This window comes from Camellia sinensis, chromosome 8 (genome assembly GCF_055761805.1).
Source record: "Camellia sinensis isolate YWXY chromosome 8, ASM5576180v1, whole genome shotgun sequence".
Lineage (NCBI taxonomy): Eukaryota > Viridiplantae > Streptophyta > Magnoliopsida > Ericales > Theaceae > Camellia > Camellia sinensis.
The window spans coordinates 199,516,276-199,544,209 of NC_138968.1; the positions used below are offsets into that span (position 1 = coordinate 199,516,276).

Consider the following 27,934-nt stretch of genomic DNA (forward strand, 5'->3'; position numbering starts at 1 on the left):
ATTTTATTCACAATCTGTCAACAATATCTATTCAAAATCTATCCAAATTTGTCAATAATCTATGTTCAACCAGACAAACAAAATCTATGTTCCAAATCAGTCCAAAATCTGTTCATAATATGTGTTCAAACAGACAAACAAATAACTTTCAAAGTTCCAATCAGATAACAAACAATCCACATGATTACATATTCATACTTCTCAATCCATAATTGTAATATATCATAAATCTTCATACATATCATCTTTATAATTAATACAACACCAATTACATGTTCTAACTTGTATAAAAATTATTACATCTTCATAACATCCATGTACAAGGATAGCATCTTTGGCCAAATAAAAAATTAGATAAGAAACTTCATTTGCTCATAAGTTACACTTGAGGAGGGTGCCTGGAGATACCACTCGAGCTAACAGTTTATCAGTTGATAATGAAATAGAGATGGTGCCAAAGCCTCTAATTTTATACTGATTGGTCATAGAAACTAATAACAACAAAAGGTCCCTAATCAAAAAGAACTATTAATATGCATTTGGATGTTAAAAGTTAAACATAAATGAAAATCAAGAAAGGATGGCTTTCCTTCTTTTCCCCCATTTTTTCTAATGTCAGAAGCTAAGTAGAAAAATAATACAAATCCAAGAAAGATTTGGCAGTGGCTTCAAGGATGATTAAGCAATTTTATATATTCTCCACCAAATATATATTTTAGATTTTTTAGGCAAATCCAATGTAATGTAAAATTGGGGCAAACCAAAACCAAAATCAAAATCAAAATCAAAATCGTCCTAAACAGATGAAATCAAAGTCAAAGACACAAATTAGGGCATATAGATATAGATATATACATAGATATAAATCAGGGCATGAAATCAAAGTCAAAAATCTCAACAAATCAGGGCGTATAGATATAGCTGCATAAATATATATATATATATATATAGAGCGAGCGAGAGAGAGAGAGAGAACTGACCTGTGCAGAAAAATCTGTGAAGACGGAGAGAGACTCGGTCGTCGTGCGTGACTCGCTCGTCGTTCTCGTGAGAAGCTGCACTCATTGGGGTTGTAGAAGCTGCGTTCAACCTCGATCGTCGCCGGGGTTAGAGAGCTACGCTCGTCGTCTCGCCACTGTTGGAGAGCTACGCTCATCAGGAGCTCCTCGACAAAAAGGCACAACAAAGAAGAGAAGAGAAGGAAGAATAGAGAGAGAGAGAGTCTTCAAATGTTTTGTGAAAATGAATTTGAAATTTGAAATGAATAAGAAAGAGGGAGAAACAGGCGAGTTTGCCTCAGCTTTCCACGTTGGCAGCCACATCATTAGTGTTGATTTAGTGATCAAGTTTTAGAGGTCGAAAGCATTTTTGTTTTAAAAAATGAAAATGTTATACCCACCCAACCACCTCATTCCCTGTAACCTACCAGCCACTCACTACCACTCTTTCTTATCCTATCATCAACGTTTGCCACCAACATTTTTTCTTTCATTCTATCAATTATTAGAAGAGTATACAAAACTATTAATTAAAAAACACTTCACACCAAGCAGTCCTTTTGCTGTGTCACTAAATTTTTTTAAAAGGAAAATTTGGCCAAAATCTCTTGATAATAAAATTTTAATGTATTAAGATAAGTATAAAAAAAAAAATTCAAAAGTCTAGCATATATCATTATTATCAAAATATTCTTAATGACTAATTTAATATTTTAAACTTTAAAATGACATAATTTTTTATTTAGATGTCGATTTTTAATAAAATTTATATTTTTATAACCCTCTCATCAAAATCTATCAAATAAAATTAAAGTTGGGTATAAAATTCTTTTTTAAAAAAAAATACCATCGAAATTGACATAAAACAATAAAATTTTACTTTGTTTCACACTAAAATTTTACTCTGCCATTACTAGAGTAAGACAAAATCGCAATATCATTCAAAGTAAAATTTTACTATGTTTCATAGTAAAATTTACTATCGTTCAGCATATCAACAATCAAAGTTTATTGTCATTAACCAAAGTAAAATTTTATTTTACAAAAAATAGAGTACATATTAGATGAACGAACCAAAAATACAGATACACAACATTTCTAAACTTGTAAAATAAAACAAAAGTGAGAAATTATTGAATTGATAAACAATTATGTTAGCACAAGCCTAGTTTAAGGTATATTAGAAGAAATAAACAATGATTACCTTCTCTTTTTATCTATTTTTTCAAATTCAGAAATTTAAATTATGGCTTGCGAGCTTTGCCTTTGATGATTGATGAATAAAGAAAACCATAGATTTTGAGGCTTTCAAAAGTAATTTGATAACACTATCAAATCCCAAATAGAGAAGGATTTCTCGAATAATTACAAAGTAAGAAATCCTCTTTGATGCAAATTTTAAATCTGTGAGATATATATATATATATATATATATAGATATATATGCATGAATAATATTGTACAAGAAAAAAAAAATATAAATTTTATTATATCCTTACTCAATCATGCACTTACTTTTTAAGAGATTTATAAAATAAAATAAATTGAGCTGTCTTTTTTACCAAAGAAAGAGTTTTGACCAAATTTTTATTTTTTGAATAACTCTCATCATTTTGCTATGTCATATATATATATATATATATATATATATATGTATATCTTGGTCTGTTGCTATATCATGTCAATGCTTGCCTTTCGGCTTGTAGGTCATCCAAATTGTTGGAGGGCCCTTTGATTAGCAAAATAGTGATAAAAAAAAATTGTAAGCTTTGAAAAGCAAAATTTGCCAAAGTTGCCATTTTTATTTTATTATTATTATTATTATTTTTCTACCACTCTTTTTAATTAGGTGACAAAAGCCTGATTTTAAAGTAGGTGTGAGTAACGGATATATCAATCTGTTTAAATCGATCAAATCGAACTGATCCACTACATTTTGGACGGATGCGTGATGACGAGCGAACGATTGTAGATTAATTTTTTCTAATCCGCCTAATTTTTTACGAATGACGGATTTGAAGTTTCTTTAGCCGCAACCGAACTGCCAAACTACGAGCATAGTAATTTGTAAGACTTTGTATTTTCAATTTATTTAGATATTCTGTTTGTGTTTTTAATTGAAAAAGAGTTTAAATATTCTGTTGAATATATTCTGTTGAAAAAGATTTTTCAACTCGAATATATTTTTTGAATTGAAAAAAATAAATGTATTATTTATTTATATTTTTTGATTTTTAAATCTAACTCTAAAAATAATAAATAAAAAGATGATATATGCTGGTTGATTTTTATTTTCAAAAACAAATATAAATATAACAATACAGAAGCATACAATCTGTATTACTGCTCTGTTTGTGAATTTAGTAGTTTGAATTGTTTTTATATTTTAAGAATTACAAATTGTAATACTTTATGTGGATAAAACATTGTGATTGTAATTTGTAGATGGGACATGCAGTGATTGTAATATTTTAAAATTTTAAACTTTTTTTCATTGGATGAAGCAGTCATTGACTGTAATAATTTTTTTTTTTTTGAAGAAATGCACAAGTTAAATTATATTAAAAATTTATAAAATTTTAAATCGCAAAACCGATTCATATTCATCTGCCAATCCGTTTAATCCACATCTACCGAATTGGCAGACGGATGTAGTTTGATTTTCTCTAATCTACCAATCTGACAAACGAATGATAGATTAGAGGTTCTGTGGCCGCAACCAACCAACGCCCACCCTTGCTTTCAAGTAAAACTTACACTCCAAAAAAGAAATATTTTTTTTGAGATGCTAATTCATCATACACCCAAACCTGATTTATTGGCCCAAGGCCCAAGTAGGGTTCTGCTACTTCCATTTTACTCCACCCCAAGTCTCCACCATGCACAGACATCACTTTAATTTGGTATTAATTGCAAAAAATTTGTAGAAATTTATATTAACCACTTTTACTGGATAAAACTTCGTTTGTATGCACTTACTACGGAGAGTACCTACAGAGTATGAGAAAGCTGCACATAAATATTATTTTAACAGTACATGATTTACATCTCTGTACAACAACCATTGTCTCTGTTTATTTGTCGTTTCCACCCCCAAGCTTTCATTCATAACATTGCAACAAAAAATAATAGATCCTCTGCAAACCACCTAAATTAAATGTGTCGGCTTATAAAATGGTGCAGCTCCCTTGTTCCCTGTAAAAGAATGTTCACCATCAAAAAATATGAACACAGAATCTTAGTGTTAACATATATATAGTATGAAGTGAAACCTACTTCTTTAAGTCTTCGTATCGACTTAATGCTTCCTCAAATTTAAGCCAAAGTGGACCTGTCTCCTGAAGGTTTACGTTCTTTGGCCCTGCAAGATAAGCCTGAACAACAAACTGTGGGGTCCTTTCCCTGATTTGGCACCAGATGATAATCATTAAGTCAGTCACAATATATTCAATCAAGAAGAACACTTGACAAGTAACAGATGGATGGTTTTTGGTAGCAAACAAACTTACCTCCCTTCATATTGTGATAACCAAGCCAAATAGGCAGCTCCGAAGTACAAGGAAACAAAAGGCTTCGTTAGATCATCAACGGACTCTACTATGTAAGCCTTGTAGCCCAAGTCCCTACACATCAGAAGCAAACATTCAAGCAAAATTCAGCCTTGGAATAAGCATGTTCTGCTTTAGTTTCACTAAAACCGTATAATATCTTATTAACAATTTGTTCAACAAGAAGCATGTGGAGGTTAAAAAATTTAGTGATTTCTAATTTTAATCAACATCAATTTGGTTATGCTCCATTTATTATGATAACTTAATTTCCAATACGAAGGCAATTGGATCAATTCAGTTCATTCTAATGAGGTATCCTGATATCCTGTAACAAGGCAAAATGACAAAGTTGCTAATAAACACCATCTTAAAGAGCATGAGATGTTGAACTTTATTTTATTTTATTCCATAGAGTAAGATGCCAAAGAGCTTTGGTGGTCAAGCAGGAGATGATAGAGGCCCCCTTGCTTGGATTCAAGTTCCCATCTTCACATACACTATGACTGTTTATCCACACCTGCATTACTATGTTCTAAAACAAACATTCAGTTTGAGCCCTGGAGTTCACATACTTGTAAAGCCAGCAAGCTGTGGGGTAGTCAATTCCCATTATTCCTGGACGAGGTCCAACCCCATTCACGAAACGCATGCTAACAATCTCAGCAAGAGCACACAAAACCGTCTGCACACCAGTGAATTTTAGGAAGGAAATCAAAAACAAAAAACAAAAAACAAAGACAATAACAAGTAGAAGAGTCGAGAAAGATAAGATCAAGAATAGAAACTTCAAGTAACTAGGATTAAATAAAATAAGCAATAGTAGCATAATGGGATTGTGGATCGATTCATAGGATCACATGATCATACTTTTCAAAGTGTTTTTGTGATATTCTACTTATCTTTCCAAATCGTTACACCTTCTACCTCAAATAACAATAATAAATAAAGCTTGTAACTTGTAAACATTGTGAATCAATCAACTAAGATTTGATTTCATTTAGATTTTGCAACAAAATCCTACAAAGTTGAGGAGGTGACCGTTAAGGACAATGTTGCATTGAGTGCTCCGATGAGGTGTCTCCTATTTTGAAATGTATGCTTTTAATCTTTGTCAAATTTGCTTTTTATTTTTATTTGAATTTTTTGGTTATTTGACTCCAGATGTTTCATAGCAGTTTGTTAGAATTTCCCATCTTTACCTTCACCTACTCCACTACACACTCCACTTCACCTACCTCCACTTCACCACACACTCCACTTCACCTAACCCACTATCACCTCCACTACACCTACTACCACATTTTCTTCTATATATAGATTGTATAGGAATTGTAATTAATCAATCTTGTAATACATCAATCAATAATATACTTCAATATTTTTTACATGGTATCAGAGCCATAAGATTTAGGCATATATCCTTTCTTTCCGGCGGGCAGCCAGCCGGCAACCATGCCTTCGCTGCCCGCTGGAGTTTTTCAACCTCCCAGGCCTCACCAATGCTGAATCAAGAACATCTGGCCGATTCGTCGCAGCCAACACAATCACACCCGAATTCCCCGAAAACCCATCCATCTCTGTCAACAGCTGATTAATAGTCTGTTCTTTGCTCAGTTTGCTTGTTTCAAGCTTGGAAACCTTCACTTTGGGAATTTGTGCTGCTTCCCACCTTACGCGCCTAAGATATTCCAACCCATCTTGTGGAGGTCCAGAATTAAAATTGGGTTTTCCTGTAACCAAAATAAGGCAGGTCTTTGAATGCTACTGTTCATCACTGTCATCTTCCTCACTGCATTCTCCCTCTAAAATTGAGTAGTCTTCACCACAAGAAGGATCCAAGGGGATCATGTTCTCAGTTTCATTATTCATGACTTGAAAACAATCTTCACCAAGAACTGCAGGGGTTTTTTTCTTCCTTCCGAATTGGTTCCATCACCTTTCTTTTCCAAGCTATTTTGAGCTTTATCCATGTCAGTCAGAAACCCGCTTCACAGTTGTTCAATTCTTTCCCTTCTTCGCCCACCGAGTGAGAACCAGACTCGGCAACAGCACCATTTCCTTCAACACCCTCCATCTTCACAAAGATGTTATTCAGAAGCGAAAATGGGAGTGTTTCGCTCAGTATCCATTTTATACTCCCTCGCAGCAGAATCAATTTGATCTGGAGAAAGAGAGAAAGAGGTCGAATGATGTTGTTGAACTGTTTGTCGAATTTCAGAGAGTTGTGAGATTTTTCGATTGAAACCTAGGCCAGTGTCGGGGCTCTCTCTCTTCTCTCTCTAGATTGCTAGGCTTCTCTCTCTCTCTCAGACAAACAACACACACTCCCATACCCACCCACGTGGCTGCCTCTATTTCTTTTAATTTTTTAATTCCTTCCCCTCTCCACTAACCTATCTACTGGGTCACCCACTCAATTTCTTTCTTTTTTCTTTTATTTCCTTTACACCACGACACCCATGTGCCTTGTCCCCTCTCTCCTCCGTTTTGATTCCCAATTCATTATTTTTATTTATTTTTCTTTATTTCTTTGCAAAAAAAAAAAAAAAAAAAAAAAAAAAAAAAAACAGACGAAGAAGAAGACGAACTGCACACCAAACTCATTTCCTTTTATTCATGTCGGGGCTCACCCCGTTCACCATTTTACACAAAAAAAAATAAAAATAAAAATAAAAAAAATAAATAAAAAAAAATAAAAAATCACACCACCACACCCACAGTGGGATTTTTTTCTCTACTCTGCTGCAGGTCTCTTCTTCTTGCCTCCGTCTTGGACGGCCCTTGACGGTGTTGCCTCCGGATTTCCCACGATCACTACCCCCTGCTCCTCTACTGCAGCATATGGCGGCCCTCCAAATCGGAACATCACCGTGGCCTTCCGCTTCAGCTCCTTATTTTCTGCTTTCAGCACACTTATCTCTGCTCGCGCATCCTTATACATGCGTTGGAGCAGAGCCAGTTGGGCGTTTAAATGCTGCACCTCATTTGTCCTACTCTGCAGCCGGTTCGACAAATTTGTGACCGCCGTCATGCTTTCCACACATGCCTTCAAAGTATACTGATTGGCCTCCACATCCGACAGCACTGCCATTCTTTGCTCCACAGACCGCATCGGAAAGTTCAACGGAGTATACCCAGCGGTGTTTGGTTGAGGTTCACTGGCCACCGCACCAGTTCTCTCTCCTGTTGACTCGTTGAGGTCGGGAAAGAGGGTGAGCAGCCCGCGGGAAGACGATGAAGCCATTTTCTGGGCAACAGAGTGTTTCAGAATATTACAGACTATCTCTCTCAGCAAAACGAAGAAGAGTTTTTGTTTTTTCAGAGGTTTTTCGCAGCTTTTCTCTGCCTCAGCCTCAGCCTCTGTCTTATAGCCGAGGCAGCCACGCGCATCGCGCGCCTCTTGCCACCAGCCGACAAACGGGCACGCAAGCCAAGGCGCCCACGTGCCTCGCCATCATGTCCGGCACACCTTTTGATGAATTAGGGCACGCCTTTTGATGGCACGCCTTTTGAAAAATTGAGCGCACCTTTTGAGGATGCGATTTTTTAAGGGTCCGACAAGACTCTATAAACTGTCCCGACATTTGATACCGGTTAGCTTTTTTAAGGGTCCGACAAGACTCTGTAAACTGTCCCGACATTGATTCCGGTTAGCTCCTTTATGGGTCCGACAAGACTCTGTAAACTGTCCCGACATTGATTCCGGTTAGTTTCTACAAGGGTCCAGCAAGACTCCGTAAACTGTCACAACATTGTCTTCTACAACGGTCCGACATGACCCCATAAACTGTCTTCTACAACGGTCCGACATGACCCCATAAACTGTCTTCTACATCGGTCTGACACCACCATACAGTGTCCTCTACAACGTTATGACACCCCATACAGTGTCTTCACCAACGGTCTGACACGACCATACAGTGTCTCCTATCCTTTTTTATTTTTATGTATTTTCTTGTTTTGTTACTCTCTCCAAACTCAAGTTGGTTAGTTTCTCTCCTCCTTGAGTTTGCGGGGGGCTGTTAGAATTTCCCATCTTTACCTTCACCTACTCCACTACACACTCCACTTCACCTACCTCCACTTCACCACACACTCCACTTCACCTAACCCACTATCACCTCCACTACACCTACTACCACATTTTCTTCTATATATAGATTGTATAGGAATTGTAATTAATCAATCTTGTAATACATCAATCAATAATATACTTCAATATTTTTTACACAGTTGAATCCACCTCTATAATTATCAACCCAAGCTTTTAAATCTCACCAAGCAAGCATCTAACAAAAAGAAGAGAAAGAACATAAACTTTAATTAAAGGAAACACAATGATATGAATTGGTTATAATTCTGAATTTAAATATGGATTAGTTAGTGAATACACCCACATAGAAATAGATGAATGTGAGAAACTATGTAACAATTTCAGAAGGATTTGCATTAAATAATAGAAAGGATAAAAAAAATGGGAAAAAAAAAATTATAGGAGGTGGCTTCAATGGCCACATCTTATGGAGGAGCAGAAATGTTGAAAAGAGCTATGAACATTATAATTAATTATAAATGAAACAATGTCCAATGGGAAATCTAAAGATAGTGGGCCATCATCTAAAATTTTTTGGTGGTGGAATAAAGAGCTTTAAAAAATAATTAATATAACATGATGTTGGATAGCTTGATATACATTGTTGGGCTCATTTCCTAACAACTTCAGCTTTTGGCGCTAGTGGTGACTTAACAATGAGTTTGTCACAAAGGATAATAGTTCCCTAAAGAGCATGGTTTGACTAGTCGGCCTTCCCTTTGAATGTATGGTGAAACTATGACCAAGAACAAACACCTCAAAGTTTTTAAATTTCTTAGGACGTAAAAGAATAAATCAGCCACATAATGGCATCTTTTTTACAAACCATGTAGAGTACTTACTGGTTTTACTCCTCTTGTACTAAAGTGTTTTGACAGTATAATTTCTGTAATTGCCTGCAAGAAAAAGGCAACATGTTAGAAAAAGAGAGTCAAAGCCACTCAGTTAAATTCACTAATCTCAACTGCAGGAATTAGTCTATCCCTCCTTCAGTCCTCGAACAACATTAGTCCAAATGATCTAAATTTTTTACTGTTATGACCTTGTGTTTTTTGTACATTTTGTACAAGGGGTATGTATGCCCCTCTTGATTCTTTGTACTTGACTTCTATTCTTTCATATATTTTTATGGAAAATCTCACCTACCAAAAAAAGAAAAAACAAGTTAAAGCTTCCCAAATGACTCAAGGAGGGCCAGAAAGAATGTGGGAGGTGATTGTCGTTTCTTGAGATAATGTATTCAAATTCTCACAACCATCAAAAGCCAATTGATGGAAAATGACAATTACTTGCATGCTGTCACCAAAAGAGCTCCAGCATGTTTTGATCAACTTGATTATGGAAGTTAGCTTATCCATATACCACTTTTTGTGTTTAAATTAAGTTCAAAACCTGCCCTAATTCAGTAGCTGATGGTAACTATTCAAAGATTGGGTGAAGTTTGTCAACTGGTCATGGAAAATAAATTATGCTTTCTTAGTTGTCTTATAGATAACCAATGAAGCGGAAAATGGCGACCAGTAACAAAGAAGATGAAGGGGGCGGGGGTAGCATGAGAATATAGCAGCAGGGGAATCATTCAAAATATCCAGTTATGATAAAAACATGCAAGAAAATAAATATTTTGCAGATCCATATTATTTAATCTTACCCTTAACTCTACCCGAGAAAGATAAGGTCTATTCTCAGCATCGTGAGAAAATCGCACTTTTCCCTGTTTCTCCCCAGATTTGCTCCACTCTTTACTAACAATAGGATGATTCCACATCTCTTCCATGTCTTCTGGAGAAGCTCTAGAGTCCCAAGTTGCGTTAGCAGCACCTGTTCCCTCATGTAAAGAAAGTAAGTGAAGTCATCTGAGGGTACATAATTGATAGTTTTTACCAAGAATGAATATATATATTTTTTTTGGATAAATTTTTACCAAGAATGAATATATTATTGAAAACATCAATACAATTAAATGTTGATAGAAACTAGATCAAAGTTGAAGAAAATATTAAATATCAGGTATTGCCCTTAACATAAAAGAATGTGGTGGGTTTGTCCCTTCTAGACCAAATCAAATGGGCACGCGGGTTTTTTAATGATTCTTTAAAGGAGCTAAAATATAACTAAAATAATAATAATAACGTCAACAATAATAATACCTACACCTGCAGAATAATTTTAATTTTTTTTATCAGAGATGACATCTCAATAAAATAAATGAAACGAAGAAAGAAGAGCATGTGTTCCCATGGTAAATGAACTTTTTTTTTTGGTAATTAAGGTTTATTAAGCAAGGAACATGGTAAATGAACTTACTAATCAATTAGCAGAGGTTAGAAAATTAAGTTTCTCGATTTATTTGCACATAGAATCCTATTCCAACAATTTGTTGCTGCAAGAGAATTCAACAAATTCCACTGTTTAATACATTAAAGACGTAAGGCCTAGTTTGATTGTCTAGACTGGATATAAGAGTTTGAGGAGCATGTATAATACCTAAGGAAAAATATGGGATATAATATGTTATAAGATATGAGATGGATTATATATACTGCGGGTAGAGATGGCAATTTAAAACCGGCCCGATGGAGACCCGACCCCCCGATCCCGAATTGAGTGGGTTTTCCCCGAAAAATACCCCCGACGGGACGGGGATGGTGATTGAACATCAATCCCCAAACAGATTCGGGCCGGGGACGGGGATCAGTGTTCCAGTCCCGTACCCGGCCCGGCCCCGGCCCCGGCCCCGATCCCCGGCCCGGTTTTATCCCCGATGTTAAATTACAATTTTACCCTTACATATATATATATAAACCAACCAGGTTAGTCCTCTCACCTCTCATTTCTCTCTACCCGTCTCTGTCTCTCATTTCTCTCTACGGTAGACTCTACCTCACTAACTTCTCTCTCTCTCAAATCCACGGCCGAGCCTCGCACCACCACATCGCAGCTCTCATCCACTCCCTCTCTCTCGACGAGCCTCGACCACCAGATGAGATCTTTTTTTTTTTCTTTTTTTTTTCAGATCTGTTTCAGATCTGATTCACAATTTTTTTTTTTTTTTTTTAGATCTGTTTTAGATCTGTTTCTGATGTTGTATAATACATCCCTTGTGATTAACTTGTATTTTCAGATCTGATTAAATTTATTGGCAGTGATTCACTGCACACAACCCTTGTGCAGACATTAAAATATGGATGTATCAACTTGTATTTTCGGATGATGTTGTTGATGTTGTTGTATATTCTGAGTTGTATTTTCTGATTTTTTCAACTTGTATTTTCTGAGTTGTATATTCTGAGTTGATGTTGTTGTATATTCTGAGTTGTATTTTCGGATGATGTTCTGAGTTGTATTTTCTGATTTTTTTTTTTTTTTTAGCCGAGGAATGCTCGGGGTCGGGGAAACCTGATCCCCGTTGGGGGCGGGGGTGGGGGCAGGGATAGGTTCCCCGTCGGGGATCGGGGCTGGGGCCGGGGGAAATTCTACCATCGGGGATCGGGGACGGGGAGTGCGATCCCCGGCCCCGCCCCGCCCCATTGCCATTCCTAACTGCGGGGTCACTTATACTATCTTTGGTTCAGATAAAATATAGGATGGGATAAGAAAAAATTAATTATTTTTGACCTTTGGATAAAAGATTTCCTATATCCGACGGTGGGGGATACACAATACCATGGGGGTGGTATCGCATATTCCCCCTTTTGCATCATATACTATCCGGACTCCTTATGTCCGAAGCAACCAAACACGGGATATAGGGAGACAAGAAAACAAGTGGGACTCACCTCACATTATATCCGGCCCCACCCTCGTATCCACCTCTTATATACGGTAAACAATCAGGGACTAAGAGAATATAATGTTTTGCCTAGGGCCCAGAAACAAACACAAAACAAGCAACCAAACAAGAAACACACAAGATTTACATGATTCGGCAAATCGCCTACGTCCACGAGGAGCGGATTTCACTAATTTTAAGAGAACAAACAAATACAAGTTGATGCTGCAGGTTTAGGTTCTGGAAATGCAACTTGTCCACTTGCTCTTCTAGAATCTGAGCCAACCCACTGAGTTGACTCAATGCGACACACAATGAATCAATTCAATTCAACATATAATACCAAGAAACATAAATATGTAAAAGCATATGCATGGACAAATATGACAGATCTGTAAAAGCATCCAATAGCTATCTTTTTCTCTCTCCTTTTTTTTCCCCTTGTTTATTCTGCAGAAATAACATTGTAATTGCAAAATGATCACTGTAATGACAACACAACCCCAGAAGATATTTGTCAAGAAGTCACAAACAGTTTTACCATTCCAAGTACGCTTTTTTTTGGGTGAATAATTCCAAGTAAGCTTAAACTTGTGCTATTATAGTTTTCCTGATCTATGTTTGATATAACAAGTTACTAAAGAAGAGTCATGTTAGATGTAAGCACCTGAATAATACAATTGAATGAACAATTTTGAATTTTTGCTAAGCTTGACCTTATGATATCATTGGACCTAAACTTTAACATACTGAGCAAAACAATTATCATCAATTAAGTAGGCAAACACAGAAAGGTTTCTTAAATGGTGTATAGTTGAAGTATGTAAGTTGAATTATTTTCATGCAAGTTGCTTCAAAAAGAGTACCTGTCGTTTGTTGAACTGGAGCAGCAGAAGCAGATGGATCATTCATGGGACCAACTTCAAAAAATTTTCTGAACAAAAATTATATATGTTGTAATAAATATCAGAAACTTTTAAACCCTTTTATTTGTGCAAGAGACGTCCAACTTCATGATTACTAACATTATCAGTAAAGACTGCTCAGTATTCTTATCAATGGTTGGGACTCATAACAATGTGCCTTCACTGCAAGTCTGAAACTGAATAGTAAATGCTAATGTGAACATCAACATAGGATAATGCACCTATACCATGGATAAAGCGAACGCAGATATGGTTAATTGAAACATTGCAAAAAGGCTTTATTTTGTGTCTATATTTTATCATTTGATACACACGTGTTGTAGGGAATGTAGACAGAGATCAAGTTCTTTTGGAGACTCAAACAAAAACAATATTAGTAATAACATGTCTTACATCTAACCTAACTGGCACCTTCGAGATAAGTAAGAATTGGGCTGACAGAATGGCACAAACATCATATAGCATTGAAAGATACGTGCAAACAAAACTTTATCATTATAATTTTCAAAGCCTGAGCCAAACAATGATAAACTCTGCCAAACTACTGCTCAAACGTCTATCCTTAGGCCCTCTTGAAAACACATATTTAACCTTATTTTATTATTGATTTATCTTTTTTGTATGTACCAATCAAAGGTCATCGAGAGTCTGTTCCTGTATACTAACGGTACAAAGCAACACCTGTGCACTTTCCAGGGAAGCTACATGGGAAACTTCCAGTGTGTGTATATATATACACACATTTTCAGTTTACCAAGTATTTTGAACATTTGCACTTCTAATCATCATTTATGAAAAAACCACAATTTATTTCTTCTTTTGCCTCCTTCTAGACAGAGAGATTTGAGGTCTTTGGACCTCACAACCCCATACAGATACCAGGCTGCAATTGGTTGTAGGCTTCTTCAGTTCACCCTATGACTTAAAAGAAGGACTAATTACATAGAAGAAAAATAAAAGGAAAGGATGTGTGCAAACAAATGCATCGTGTAACTTCATTATCTGTATATTATAAAAATTTAAGTAATGTTCTATAAGATGCACAATATAGTTTCTTATGCATCTGTTTCATTCATTAAGAGTGTCAGATTTGTGGATTATGTTACCTGGAGTTTAAGTGTGGGCATGTGTGTAGTGATCGAATAAGAAGAAGATTATCTTTAATTGTCAACATGGATACTCCAAGTTACTCAAATGGTAAATCCCATGTAAACAACCAGGAGGTCTTAGGTTCATGTCCCTAATTCACCCAATATGTAAGGCTAGCAGGTGGGTGGTTGCACATATTTGGGGTTTACTCCAGGTCTCACTGAAAGTGGGGCCAAGGGGTTCCTTATTATCAAAAAATGTATAATCCAAGTTAAAGCAGAGGGTTCAGGAAACATGGCTTGTGAAAATGTTAGGCTTGATGCTTGATGTTAACATCATGGGATGAATCAATCACCTGGATGGAAGGCTTTCTTTAACCCCAAGATATCGTCTCCAATATTGCAAAGTCGATTTGTGAGTTGCCTTCTTCGTACCACCTTTATAAGCCCTCACTATGAACTCTTCACTTCTTTCTCTGCAGACATAATTCTAATATTAAAACTTCAACAACAAACAGAACTCAAATTGGAGGTTCTTTTATCACTATTCCAATAAAGTATTGCTTGTAAAGAAAAATGACACATAGAAAACCAAAAACAGTTTTACATGAAAGATGGAACAAATTGAATATATAACTGTCAACTTACTGTTGGCTATAATTTGACAGCCAGTTAAGGTAGGAAGCACCAAGATACACATTTGTGAAGGGCCTGTACAAAAGTTTTGAATTCCCTTCCACTTCGTACGCTCGGTAACCCAACTCTCTGCAAGAAAATTCTGGTTTTTAACTTCATTTCACCAGGAAAAGAAAAGAAAAAAATAAATCATGTTCTTATCTGAGAGTCTACCCTCAGATTTAAAATCGGAACACTGGTAATACCTGACTAGCCAATCTGCTGTCTTTGGTAAAATTTGCATGATTCCCACTGTAATTTCTTTAGTTTTTTTGTTATACCGTGTAGAAATAGGCTGTCTGTCACTTTCAAGTTCTGCAATAGCACAAATCATGTCCTGCAGAATACAAAGGATGCCAAATTTCAAGTTCCACAAGATTTTGACTTTCTATTCATGTGTACTTTTCAGGTTATTGATCACCAAAGGCATGACCAAATATGCAAGGAATTCCAACTTATTGTTGTTCCAACAATGCTAGGTATCATGAAAAACCTTTCATGAAAATAATCATGAAAGCTTTGTGATCCTTGGATTACACTTAGAATAAAGTACCACACACTAATCAAGGTAATCCAAGGATCATAAATTTTTCATGATCATTTTCATGAAATTTTTTTCATAATGCCTAACTTTTCCTTTGCTAAAATATTCAAGTATTTCGAACCCAGAAAAATGTTCCAGGTTGTAATTTTGTGTAATTGCAGCTGAATCGTCTAGAGCAAATGATTGTGCCTGCGTTTGGTTTATCTTGGAATCATGATTGAAACGCAAAATTTTCAAATCACTTTTTAAAATTCATAACCAAACACAACTTAAAATTATTCAAAATTCAATTCAAAAATGAATTTCAAACTCATAACCAAACACAAAACTCAAAACTCAATTCAAAACTTTTTTTAAAACTCAAAGCCAAACTCTTTTCAAAACTCTATTTTAAAAGAAAAAATTCAATTTTTTTTTATTTTGTTTTTTAAAATTATTTTTAGAATCATGATTTGAGTGTGGAATCGTATTTTGAGTTATGAGCTTTGAAAAGAGAAAATTTGTTTGGTTATAAGTTTTGAAAAGAATTTTGGGTTGTATTTTGAGTTTTGAGTTGTATTTTGAAATTTTTTGGATTTTTTTTTTAAATATTTAAAAATTTTCTTAATTTTATTTTTTTAGGATAAATATTTTATCTTTTAAATATTTATTTATTTATTTAATGTGCACTATATTTCCTACATTTATGTGCTGTATTTTTTTTAATATTAAAATAAAATTTTGAAAAAATTATTTTTTATTTTAAATATTTTATTTTATTTTACAAATATATTTTTAAATATTTTAATTTTTTTTGTTATGTGTTGGTTAGGATTTGAGTGTAGAGTTTTGAAAGTAGTGTGGAGTTTCAAATTATGTGTTTGGTTATGAATTTTGAAAATAATTTTTGAATTGAATTTTGACTTATGTGTTTGGTTACGATTTGAGTGTGAAGTTGTGTTTTCAATTTAAAATATTAAAATTAAAAATTAAAATATTTACAAAATAAAATAAAATGTTTGAAATAAAAATATTTAAATAAAAATTATATATTTAAAATAAATATATATAATTTCTTAAACATTTTTTAATATTTTAAAAAATTAAATCCAAAAAATTCAAAATACAACTCAAAATTCAAAAACTCAAAACTCAAAACTCAAAATACAATTCCAAACTATTTTCAAAACTCAAAACTCTTTTTAAAATTCAATATTCAAAAACTCTTTTCAAAACTCAACTCACAATTCTATACTCAAATCACAACTCCAAAAAAAGAATCACAATTTCAAAACTAAACCAAACGCAACCTATATTTTTGTGTAATTGCAGCTCTATTTAACAAGAAAAAGTTTCGATAGAGAAACAACTCTAATGAAGTGAAGACTCTACTTCAAAGGCTTCAAGAGGATAGAGCTCCAGCGTTTTTTGTTCTAGTTTTCGAAAAATCTTAGGTTGCGTTTGGTAAAGGTTTGTAAATATGATTTGAGAATATGTGTTGTATTTTGAGTTTGTGAGTTTTGGAATTATGATTTAAATGTAGAACATTTGTTTTGTGAATGAGTTTTGAAAAGAGTTTTTGAATTAAGTGATGTGACATAATTTTTATACAAAAACTTATAACTCATAACCAAACACAACTCAAAATTCTATTCAAAACTCATAAAAAAAAATTTAAAAAAAAATTGAAAATATTTTTTATTTAACATATAAAAATAACAAGTGCAAAAAAAAGATAAAAAATTAAGAACACTGTTCCGGTCAACTGGCCGGACGACGGGCCGGACGTCCAGGTACACAAATTTTCAAATGCGGGTGTGGAAATGTGTTTTGAAAACCGTAAACAAATGCTGCGCTCGATGCTGAATGTGGAAATGTGTTTTGAAAGCTGTACCAAACACAACCCTACTTCTTTATTTTCCGTATTTTAATGTTTTTAATGATTTTTTAAAATATTTTAAGCAATTTTTTTTTTAATTTTTAGACATACCTAACATAAATACACTTAAAAAGTATAATATTTGTGAAAATAATATTTAAAAACACACTAAATACCAAAAAATACGAAAATTTAGTACATTTTTCATATTTTTGTGTATTTATTAGTTTTTTAAAATATTTTTTCACAAATATTTTACTATTTAGATACATCTAAGTAAGGTGCATTTAAAAAAGTAAAAAAATTACTTAAAATTTAAAAAATATTCACTAAAAACAAAAAAAAAACGTGAAACAAAAACATTTAATTTTCAGAAAATTAAAACCAAACACACTGATTGGGATTACCTTCAAAATTTTACATCACTGTAGCAAATAGATGAAGCCTTGCTGAATAATTTTGATTGTACACAAGCTCATTTGTGACATAGTATAAATACCTCAGTTGCATATAATTTCACAAAAAGAAGTGCTTGAAGATAATACAGACATTGATCAGAAGATAACTTTCACTATAATGGCCACCAGAACATCATAACGGTCCAGTTAGCCCCAAATCACATAGAAAACATGCCAGGAGAGTAATATAATTTCATAAAACAATTGAAACAAAATATCAATTTAAAATGCATTGGACTCTAGGAATTCATGCGCCACTTGATTTGAGATTCTCAAAAGATTTATGAATAACTTTGTTTGAGAAGATGATCACTTGGTGATCTTCTATAAGATCTTTGCGATACTATATATTCCAAGTATAGAAAAACATACCGAATCTATCAGCGAAACAAAATGCCTGCGGACAATTATCCCAGCTACAGCCTGAACAGACAACATTGCATGAAAGGTGAACAGAAAAGAAGGAAGGCAGAAGCACATGACTTGCACATAATCCATAATTCAACTTAACAAGGTGAAAAAATATGGTCACTTGTAGAATAATCAAAAGATGATTGCATAAGAAGTGAATTAAAAACCTCATACAACTTATGGAGCTCATAATCGGAGTGAAATGCGCAACCAAATGATGAACAAACAAACAAACAAACAGGGACACAAAAAAAATATATATATATATATATATGGTTACCACGTGATATGAAATCCGCTTTCCATAATGCCCTCCCCAACCATGGGATAGGATCTCATCGTCCATCCAATGGACAGAAATAATCCTCGTCTTATCCCATGCCATATCCTACCCTAATATTAAACATAATACAAGTACATGGTATCTCATCCAATATCCTAGGTATTACTTATCCCCTAATCCTCTAAAATAATATTGAGCAACCAAACAGGGAAAGTCCTTTATACTGTCTACAGATGCTTTATGAGAATAATATATAAACATAATTTGATTTACCTTCATCTCAGTTTGTGTAAGATAAGGCTGACCATCAGGATCCCGTGAGAGGTGGACTTTCCGTCCCTTAGTCTCTCCAGCATTAATCCATTCATTTCTCACGTCAGGATCCATCCACAGAGCTTCCATGTCAAGGTGATCAACGCAATCATCCCAGTATTTGAAGCTGACAGCCATCCTACTAAACTTGATGGATGTTTCTATCGCATCTAACAACAGAAGAAAGGCAGAATTCAGAAGAAAATAAAATTATCAACAAAAGAGCCTCTGGAACCTTTAGTTAACCATATAAAAATTTTTGGTTGCAAGCATATCAAATAATAATCAAGACCAAACTGTCAAAAGATAGGGCACGCTAAGTGGTTCTCACATAAGATTGAGATTTGAATTGGGAACTTAACTAATAGTAGCCTCAGAATGTTCCATAACAAATGCAAACATTCCAATAGGTGAGCAAATATATCATGGAAAAAAATGCATGCTAAAGATGGAAGTTTTCATTATGATCAGATCGTATCATTGCCAATAAAAACCAGACCACGTAACACTTGAATGCATCATTCACCAAAAAATAATCTGAGCCAATCTGAAGGTAATAAACATAAGAAAGAACAACTGAATCCTCATGTATATAAATAAGTAAAATTGAATGATAATATTTTTTGCATCTCTTGACTATATCAATCCCAATTATTTACAGACTGACTAACAGTAGGCAATTATTAAAAAACTACTTCAAGCCATATGACTGGCCTACCCTGTATATTGAAAATTTGTTATTCGAAGGGAAAGTATCGGCTGTATCAAAAAGCATCTATGTTCTGCAAAACATATATCACCTGATACAATAGCAATGTGATTACTAGAAGAGGGGGGCACGTGCTATAATCTGCATATTCTTGGCAGTCACAAATTTCTTTTCTATGCATTCAGTTGTTTTCCCCACATTGCAATTTCAGTAATCTTCATATATATAAATTTATTCCATAATAACACGGTTTTTTAGTAATGTTCATGGAAAATTATGATTCAATAGTTGTCAAATTGACAATCATAAAATCTGGTAAAAACACCAGAAATTAGCAAAAACAAGATCAATCACCGAAATCATGTGTCTATCTATCTGTATAACTTTAAATATCCCTGTAAGAGCAATTAGACTTCAATTCTACTACCATTTCAAGGGATTTTATTTTAAATTAATATTCCCATATATATATATATATATATATATAGAGAGAGAGAGAGAGAGAGAGTTATAGAGAAATAATCACCAGAAGAGGTGCAGCGGAGGAGGAAGCATGCGATTTATTTTTTCTTCCCTGCGGGAGGCTTCTGAGGGAGGAAGAAACGACAAATTTAAGGAGGGAAGGAGAGGGTCTAAAAAACAAGAAATTAGAAATACATAAAAGAAAGAAGAGGAGAGGAGAGGAGAGGAGGGTTTGTGTTTACCTTGGTGATGTTTTTTGTCTGTCTGTGTTTGCCCCCCAACAGCAAATGGTGAGAGGAAGAAGATAATAATAGGAATGGGAATGGGAATACTCTCTCTCTCTCTCTCTCTCTCTCTCTCTGTGTGCTGCTGCTATTTTCTAGGAAAATTTGTGAACTTGGTTGAGCTGTTGTTGTTGGCGGATGGAATGGAATGATTGCGGAATTCCTTTATCGGCCAATATTGGGTTTATTGGTGGCAGTGGCAGAGAGAGAGAGAGAGAGTGAGAGATTATATATAATTTATATGGGGACGACAATTGGCGCGCGAGCCATGCTGTACGGTGAGTCATCCTCATCACCGTCTGCCAGAAAAAGAAAAGATTTGCTACCTCACTTGACTTCCCCTCACCACCTCATAAATACTTTTTGCCTGCCGTTTTTTTGCTTATTTATATCAGTAATTAATTATATCTAATTTTGCTTTCAAACCCTTCTAATGCGGCCTTTGGGCCTGCTTTCAAGAAATCCAGCCATTTTATTTGAATCCAAAAATTATTTTAGTAGGCCTAACTTAAATTTTAAATTTTAATTATATCTTAATGTGATTTATTAACGAGGACAATATATATTAAATTTTAAAATAAAATATTATTTTTTTCTCATTATATATCCTATTCAATTGTATGTGTTTTTTTTATTCAAATCTCTTCATTTTCTTTTTCAAATTTTAATTATTTTTTCTTTTTCTTATTTCTCACTCCAAAACTCTAATCTTTCCCACCAAAACTCACCATTATCATCAATATTATTATTTTGTTACTTGCAAGTAGAAAAAAAATTAAACAAAATCAAATAATAGATGAAAATAATAATCAAAATCAGTGTGTTTGATTTGAGTTTTCTGGATTAAGTTTTTTGAAAACTAAGTTTTTTGATTTTCGTGTTTTTTTGTTTTTAGTGAATATTTTTAAAATTTTAAGCATTTTTTTACTTTTTTAGGTGCACCTTACTTAGATGTATCTAAAAAATAAAAAATTTGTGAAAAAATATTTTAAAAAATTAATAAATACATAAAAATACAAAAAAATGTACTGAATTCTTGTATTTTTTTTTTAATATTTTTGGTATTTAGTGAATTTTTAAAAGGTTTTTTTTACAATTTTTTTACTTTTTAGGTGTATTTATGCTAGGTGTGTCCAAAAAGTAAAAAAAAAAATTGTTTAAAATATTAAAAAAATTCAGTAGAAACACGAAAAATAAGAGAGTAGAATTTTCTGAAAAGTATTTTTTGAAAAATGAAAACAAGCAAGGTGAATAGTTTTTTACCCATCAAAGAAAATATAAGTATTTACATAAATATCAAAGTATAATTATTTAATTTTGTATTTTTTTTTTACATAAAAGCAAATATTCAACCTGTTTTTTGTTATTATTGTAAGGACTTTTAGAACCAAATAAATTCACTTTGTTCAATAATGTACAATTGAATAAAGTAAATTTGTTCGATTCTGAAAGTCCGAATGCAAAGTCCACCCTTTCCTTTACCTTTGTCGGTGCCAGCTTCTCTGATCGTGTTTTACGTGAACAAAAGAAAAAAATTTCAAAGGGGTTTCCTAAAGTAATTTGATTTTTTTAATTTGTTTTATTTGAGTGTACCTCAAATAATAGTTCAAGAAAAAAATATAGTGTACGTAGAATAAATTGTAATTCTAAATAATTTAATAAATTATACTGAAAAATTAAACTCACTTAGGCCAAGTTTTGCATGTCTTAAAAAAGACAAAAAAGTCAAAAAGTTACTCTAAAAATTAAAAAGTTATCACTATTCACCCAAAAAAAAATTAAAAAATTAATTTAACACATAATTACATTTCAGACAGCTCTGCGGTCCAATAGGCCAAGTTGACTTTTGGGAAAAATTGCACGGTTTTAGGTGCACAAATAACACGGTGATGTTCGCCCTGTAGAGGCCATCACAGGTCCCATTTTAATAATCTGAACCGTCAATGTGTAGAACTTATCGAGTACTATATATTTATAAGAAATCATGTTGATTGGATATCAATAAATATATGATCAAATCAGTTAAAATTTATAAAATGAATGGTGTTATAGTTAATGGTTGGAAAAAAAATAGTTCGATTAGATAGTTATCGATATCCGATCAACATGAATTTTTACAAGCATATAGTACTCGACGAGTTCTATACATTAACGGTTTTGATTAGCAAAACGGGACTCGTGATGGGCCCCCACGAGCCAAATAGCACCTCCAATTCAATGCCCGAAAAGTATGGAATCATATCCCAGGTACACTCTGCACACGCTGTCCTCAATTATCTCACCGTACTGCCTATTTCCTCACAATCTTCTCCTATACACTAATTTATATAATTTTTTAATATATATTTTTTCATAAAAAGTCAAAAAATTATCCCAAACAATCATATTTTTTTCCTTAAGTTTTTAGTTCAAAAAATCAAAAAGTGCACTTATTTAGGACACCGCAAACAACCCCTTATACATTTTTTTAGATGTAAATAGAATTCCCCCATCGGGCATTGCCTTCTCCATTTTTCTCACATACCTTACCTATATATTTTCAACAAAGGACTAGATGGTCTTCAGTCCTTCATCGGACTAGCCAGTTCAATTAGGCTCATACGATTCATTTGGGAAGTGGATTGACTTTTTGATTTTTTTTGCTATTTTAACCTGGAGTTAAAAATTCTCGTTTGGAAATGACTTTTGGCTTTTTAGTTTTTTTGTGAGAGAAAGAATATAATAATTATGAGTTAGATGTGATATTTTGTCTTATTGGGCTAAAAAACCTATTTTGTTTTTTGTGACTAAAATAGTAAAAAAAAAACTCCAAACTTGGCTTCCCAAACGAAGCCATATGGCCAAAATTTGGGTTTTGTTTTGATTATTTAAACTAATTACATTTTAAGATTTGTCAAATTTATCATCACTATAAAAAATCAAGTCAATCGGACAATGAAAAACACGTATTCATATCAATTTTCTATAAATCATTTATTTTTCTCATTGTCCTTTTTTTTTATACAAAATTGTTAAAAAAACATTATTGTCATTATTCGATCGATTTGTTTTTTTGTAGAGACGATACACTCGGCAAATAAGCTATTCGAATTGTCAAAATAGAGCTCAAAAGTAGACCTATTGGGCTAGACAACACGTCTTCAATCCAATAAAGGTCTGGAAAGAAGTCGGGCTCTTTCAACAAAATTCATGTGATTTGTTCTTTTCAAAAAAATGGGTAAATTAAAAGGAAAATGTTTAAGATTCTAATTTTTTTTTTACAAGTCAATCCACAACGATGTGATCTGACAAGTGTCAGTTTTTTTATTAGTTATACACTCAATTATATAGGATCCACCACATTTGTCACGATATTTGTAGGTATAAAATATGAGTCTCTAACATTGTTAAAATTATAAATACACATTCATTGATATTTGCTTAAAATATAAATTATTTATATAATTCTAAAATCACAATAAACAATTTATATTTTAAATAAATTTCAAAAGATATATTTATAATTTATACTAAATTCCTTTGTGAAATAATAAAATGATAAATAAAATGTAATGAGATAAATCGAATGGTATATCCCTTTTTCTTGGGGGAGGACTATCAGTATAACTTTCCATTGCCTACCCTTTAATCATATAAAGAAAGCGACATTGGCGTTGATTTTACGTTTGTACAGATATCTCTAACTCATCCGCACAAGCATCACGAGGGTATCATAGGAAAAATTATTTGGTGCTTCTGAATTCTCACATGATATTTTTTTATCAATCATAATATATCATATTTTTTAATTATTTAATACAAAATTATAAATTTTATCTTTTATATCAATCACAAAAATATTAAAACACCATTTGATGATAGCCTGACGAACCAATAACTTCTTGTTTCATAGCTTTCCGTTTTCGAATTCAAACTACACTCACGTGGACTCACCTAAAACTCACATGGAGTTTGTTGTTAGTGTAAAATGAACTGATGTATTATTATTGATTGATTACAAGATTGATGTATTGATTTGTATGTTACAAGCTATTATATAGGAGAGGTGTGAGGTAAGTGAGTGGTGGTAGTGGATGGTAGTGGAGGTGGTGGGTGGTAGTGGAGATGGTAAGTGTGTTAGGTTTAGTGGGGTGGATGTAGTGGGTTAGGTTAGTGGGTTAGGTTTAGTGTACATTAACAGCCCCCCTCAAACTCAAGGAGGATAGGAACTAACTAACTTGAGTTTGAAGAGAGTAGCAAAGCAGAAAAGTAAACTGATAAATAAAAAACAAAACAGGATAGGAGACACGGTATGGTCGTGTCGGACCGTTGTAGCAGACAGTTTACGGGGTCATGTCGGACCGTTGTAGCAGACAGTTTACGGGGTCATGTCGGACCGTTGTAGAAGACACTGTGTGGTCGTGTCAGACCGATGTAGAAGACAGTTTATGGGGTCATGTCGGACCGTTGGAGCAGACAGTTTACGGGGTCATGTCGGACCGTTGTAAAAGACAGTTTACGGGGTCATGTCGGACCGTTGTAGAAGACAGTTTACGGGGTCATGTCGGACCGATGTAGTAGGACAGTTTACGGGGTCATGTCGGACCGTTGTAGAAGACAGTTTACGGGGTCATGTCGGACCGATGTAGCAGACACTGTGTGGTCGTGTCAGACCGTTGTAGAAGACAGTTTATGGGGTCATGTCGGACCGTTGTAGAAGACAGTTTACGGGGTCATGTCGGACCGATGTAGCAGGACAGTTTACGGGGTCATGTCGGACCGTTGTAGAAGACAGTTTACGGGGTCATGTCGGACCGATGTAGTATGAGTTATGGTGGTGCACCAAGGGGGCGACTTAGAGAGTGCGCCATGAGCGACTTATACATGATACTGTGTATAACCCCCCCTCAAACTCAAATAGGTGTGAAGATAGAAACCTATTTGAGTTTGAAAAGGAATTGATAAAGCTGACCGGTGTAGAAGACACTGTATGAGTGTGTATATAGGCTGCCCAAAAAATATACATGGATGTAGATATCGAGCCCTCAAAAGTCGTGCCCTCAAAAGGTGTGCCCAATCTGTCAAAAGGCGTGCCATCAAAAGGCGTACCCGATTCATCAAAAGACGTGCCGGACATGATGGCGAGGCACGTGGGCGCCTTGGCTTGCGCGCCCGTGTTGTCGGCTGGTGGGAAGAGGCGCGCGATGCGCGTGGCTGCCTCGGCTATAAGACAGAGGCTGAGGCTGAGGCAAAAAACCTGCGAGAGAAATTCTGAGAGAGATTTTGGAGAGAGATTCTGTAACACTCTGTTTTCTGAGAGAGAGTTCTGAGAGAGATACTGTGTAACACTCTGGTGCCTAGAAAATGGCTTCATCGTCTTCCCGCGGGCTGCTCACCCTCTTTCCCGACCTCACCGAGTCAACGAGAGAGAGAACTGGTGCGGTGGCACTGGAAACTCAACCAAGCGCCCCGGAGTTTGCTCCGTTGAACTTTCCGATGCGGGCTGTGGAGCAAAAAATGGCGGTGCAGTCGGATGTGGAGGCCAATCAGTATACTTTGAAGGCATGTGTGGAAAGCATGACGGCGGTTACAAATTTGTCGAACCGGCTGCAGAGTAGGACAAATGAGGTGCAACAATTAAACTCCCAGCTGGCTCTGCTCCAACGCATGTATAAGGATGCGCGAGCAGAGATAAGCGTGCTAAGAGCAGAAAACAAGGAGCTGAAGCGGAAGGCCACCGTGATGTTCCGATTTGGAGGTCCACCAGAGGCGGGAGTGGAGGAGCAGGGAGGAGGCAACTGGCTTGGTGGCCGAGGAAGCACGGAGGCAGTACCGTCAAGGGCCGTCCAGGACGGAGGCAAGAAGAAGAGACCTGCAGCAGAGTAGAGAAAAAAACAAAAAAATCCCACTGTGGGTGTGGGTGTGTTTGTTTGTATTTTTTTTTTTTTTTTTTTTTTTTTTTTTTTTTGTGTGTGTGTGTAAAATGGTGATCGGGGTGAGCCCCGACATGAATAAAATGAGTTGGGTGTGCAGTTCGTCTGCTGTCTTTTTTTTTTTTTTTTTTTTTTAATAATAAAAATAATAATAATAATAATGAAAAAAAAAGAGGAAAAAGAAAGTGGAGTAGAGGATGGGTCTCAGCAATACGGGGAGACAGCATATTACAATAAAAAAAAAAAAAAAAAAGGTAAAGTGGAAAGATGAGAGAGACGAAAGGCATTAGGTAGTGGGATCACGTGGGTGGTGTAAAATAGAGGAAAAGAAAAAAAATAAAAAAAAAAGCAAAAGAAGAAAAGTAAAGTGGGGTTGGTGAGTTGGGTGAATAAAAATAATATATATATATATATAAAAAGAAAAGAAGAAGAAAGGTGGGTGGTGGAAACAATTATGGTGGGGGACAAAAAGAGAGAGAGAGGGAGTGGGTTGAAAAGAAATAAATAAAAAAAGCAAAATAATAAAGAAATAAATACAGACACTGTTATTCATGTGTATGGATGGTGCTGTATTGAATGGATCTGTGGAGTGTGAAAGTCTCTTTATTGCTCGCTCTTTCTTCCCTCCGTCGCTCGCTGAGTAGATATGACGAAGGTCGGACATTTGGAGGAGGAGATTGACTGCAACAGCCTCATTGTCAGAGACATGAAAAGGCAGGGGCTTCATTGATGCTCTTCAGACGAAGCTTTGAAAAGTAGGTGGTAGGGTTTGGATTCATTTGATTCCGATCCAGAAAAAATGTCATCGATCTTCTTCAGGTTAGGGTTACTACTCTCGATCATCTTCTTTGTTGCGAAACCGTCCGAATCAGCGGTTTTCAGTGTAGATCTAGGCTCAGAATGGTTGAAAGTCGCCGCGGTGAATCTGAAACCAGGACAAAGTCCAATCTCGGTCGCGATTAACGAAATGTCGAAGCGAAAATCGCCGGCATTGGTCGCATGTCAAGGCGGCAACCGCTTGATCGGCGAAGAAGCTGCCGGACTCGTGGCGAGGTATCCCGATAAAGTATATTCAAATCTTCGAGATTTGATAGGAAAGCCCTATGATTATGTGAAGAAATTTCTCGATTCAATGTATTTGCCATTTGATGTTGTGGAAGATCCGAGAGGCGGTGCTGGGATTAGGGTTGAAGGTGGTGCAATTTATTCGCCAGGGGAATTGGTGGCGATGGTATTGGGTTATGCTTTGCATTTGGCAGAGTTTCATTCCAAGGTTCCGATTAAGGACGCCGTGATTACAGTGCCACCATACTTCGGGCAGGTAGAGAGGAAGGGTTTGCTTCAGGCGGCTCAGTTGGCTTACCGATGGGAGAGAGCTGGTGATTGAGCCGATGGTGGCTCGATGTCGCCATTGATGAACAAATATGTGTGAGGCAGAGAAGAGTTTAGCTATGACTTTCTGGCAGCGGGTGTAGGTATGTGTAGAGGTCCGGCGGGCGGCCAAGGCGAGGCTGCCGCCCGCCGGTGAAGCAGAATTTCTAGCTTCTCAACCTTGCTCTGATACCATGTAAAATGAACTGATGTATTATTATTGATTG

General features: G+C 35.0%; 1 protein-coding gene and 1 pseudogene across 3 annotated transcripts; one reads left to right on the forward strand and one right to left on the reverse strand.

Moving 5' to 3' along the window:
* Positions 1-3,908: 3,908 nt before the first annotated feature.
* LOC114266053 (transglycosylase) lies at positions 3,909-20,817 on the reverse strand. Of its 3 annotated transcripts, none has more exons than XM_082884900.1 (14): positions 20,383-20,817; positions 20,205-20,265; positions 18,931-19,139; positions 18,336-18,386; positions 15,310-15,440; positions 15,077-15,193; positions 14,785-14,904; positions 13,281-13,348; positions 10,294-10,463; positions 9,485-9,538; positions 5,122-5,231; positions 4,508-4,621; positions 4,275-4,400; positions 3,909-4,193 (listed from the first exon to the last, which is right to left on the reverse strand). In XM_082884900.1, the coding sequence occupies exons 3-14, from the start codon at positions 19,105-19,107 to the stop codon at positions 4,166-4,168; spliced, it is 1,266 nt and encodes a 421-aa protein (XP_082741026.1). In that variant the 5' UTR covers positions 19,108-19,139; positions 20,205-20,265; positions 20,383-20,817; the 3' UTR covers positions 3,909-4,165. The 3 variants fall into 3 exon arrangements, with proteins under 3 accessions (XP_082741026.1, XP_082741028.1, XP_082741029.1); XM_082884902.1 differs by having other exon boundaries at positions 20,205-20,310; positions 20,383-20,753; XM_082884903.1 differs by lacking the exon at positions 9,485-9,538.
* Positions 20,818-27,135: 6,318 nt separating this feature from the next.
* LOC145798396 (heat shock 70 kDa protein 17 pseudogene) lies at positions 27,136-27,723 on the forward strand (annotated as a pseudogene).
* The last annotated feature ends 211 nt before the right edge of the window (positions 27,724-27,934 follow it).

Coding starts and splice junctions, on each gene's coding strand:
- LOC114266053 (XM_082884900.1), bottom strand. CDS start 19,107: ATGGCTGTCAGCTTCAAATACTGGGATGATTGCGTTGATCACCTTGAC. Junction 18,387..18,930: donor TTACACAAACTGAGATGAAG/GTAAATCAAATT, acceptor TTGTCTGTTCAG/GCTGTAGCTGGGATAATTGT. Junction 13,349..14,784: donor AAAGAAAGCCTTCCATCCAG/GTGATTGATTCA, acceptor ATTTTTGTTCAG/AAAATTTTTTGAAGTTGGTC.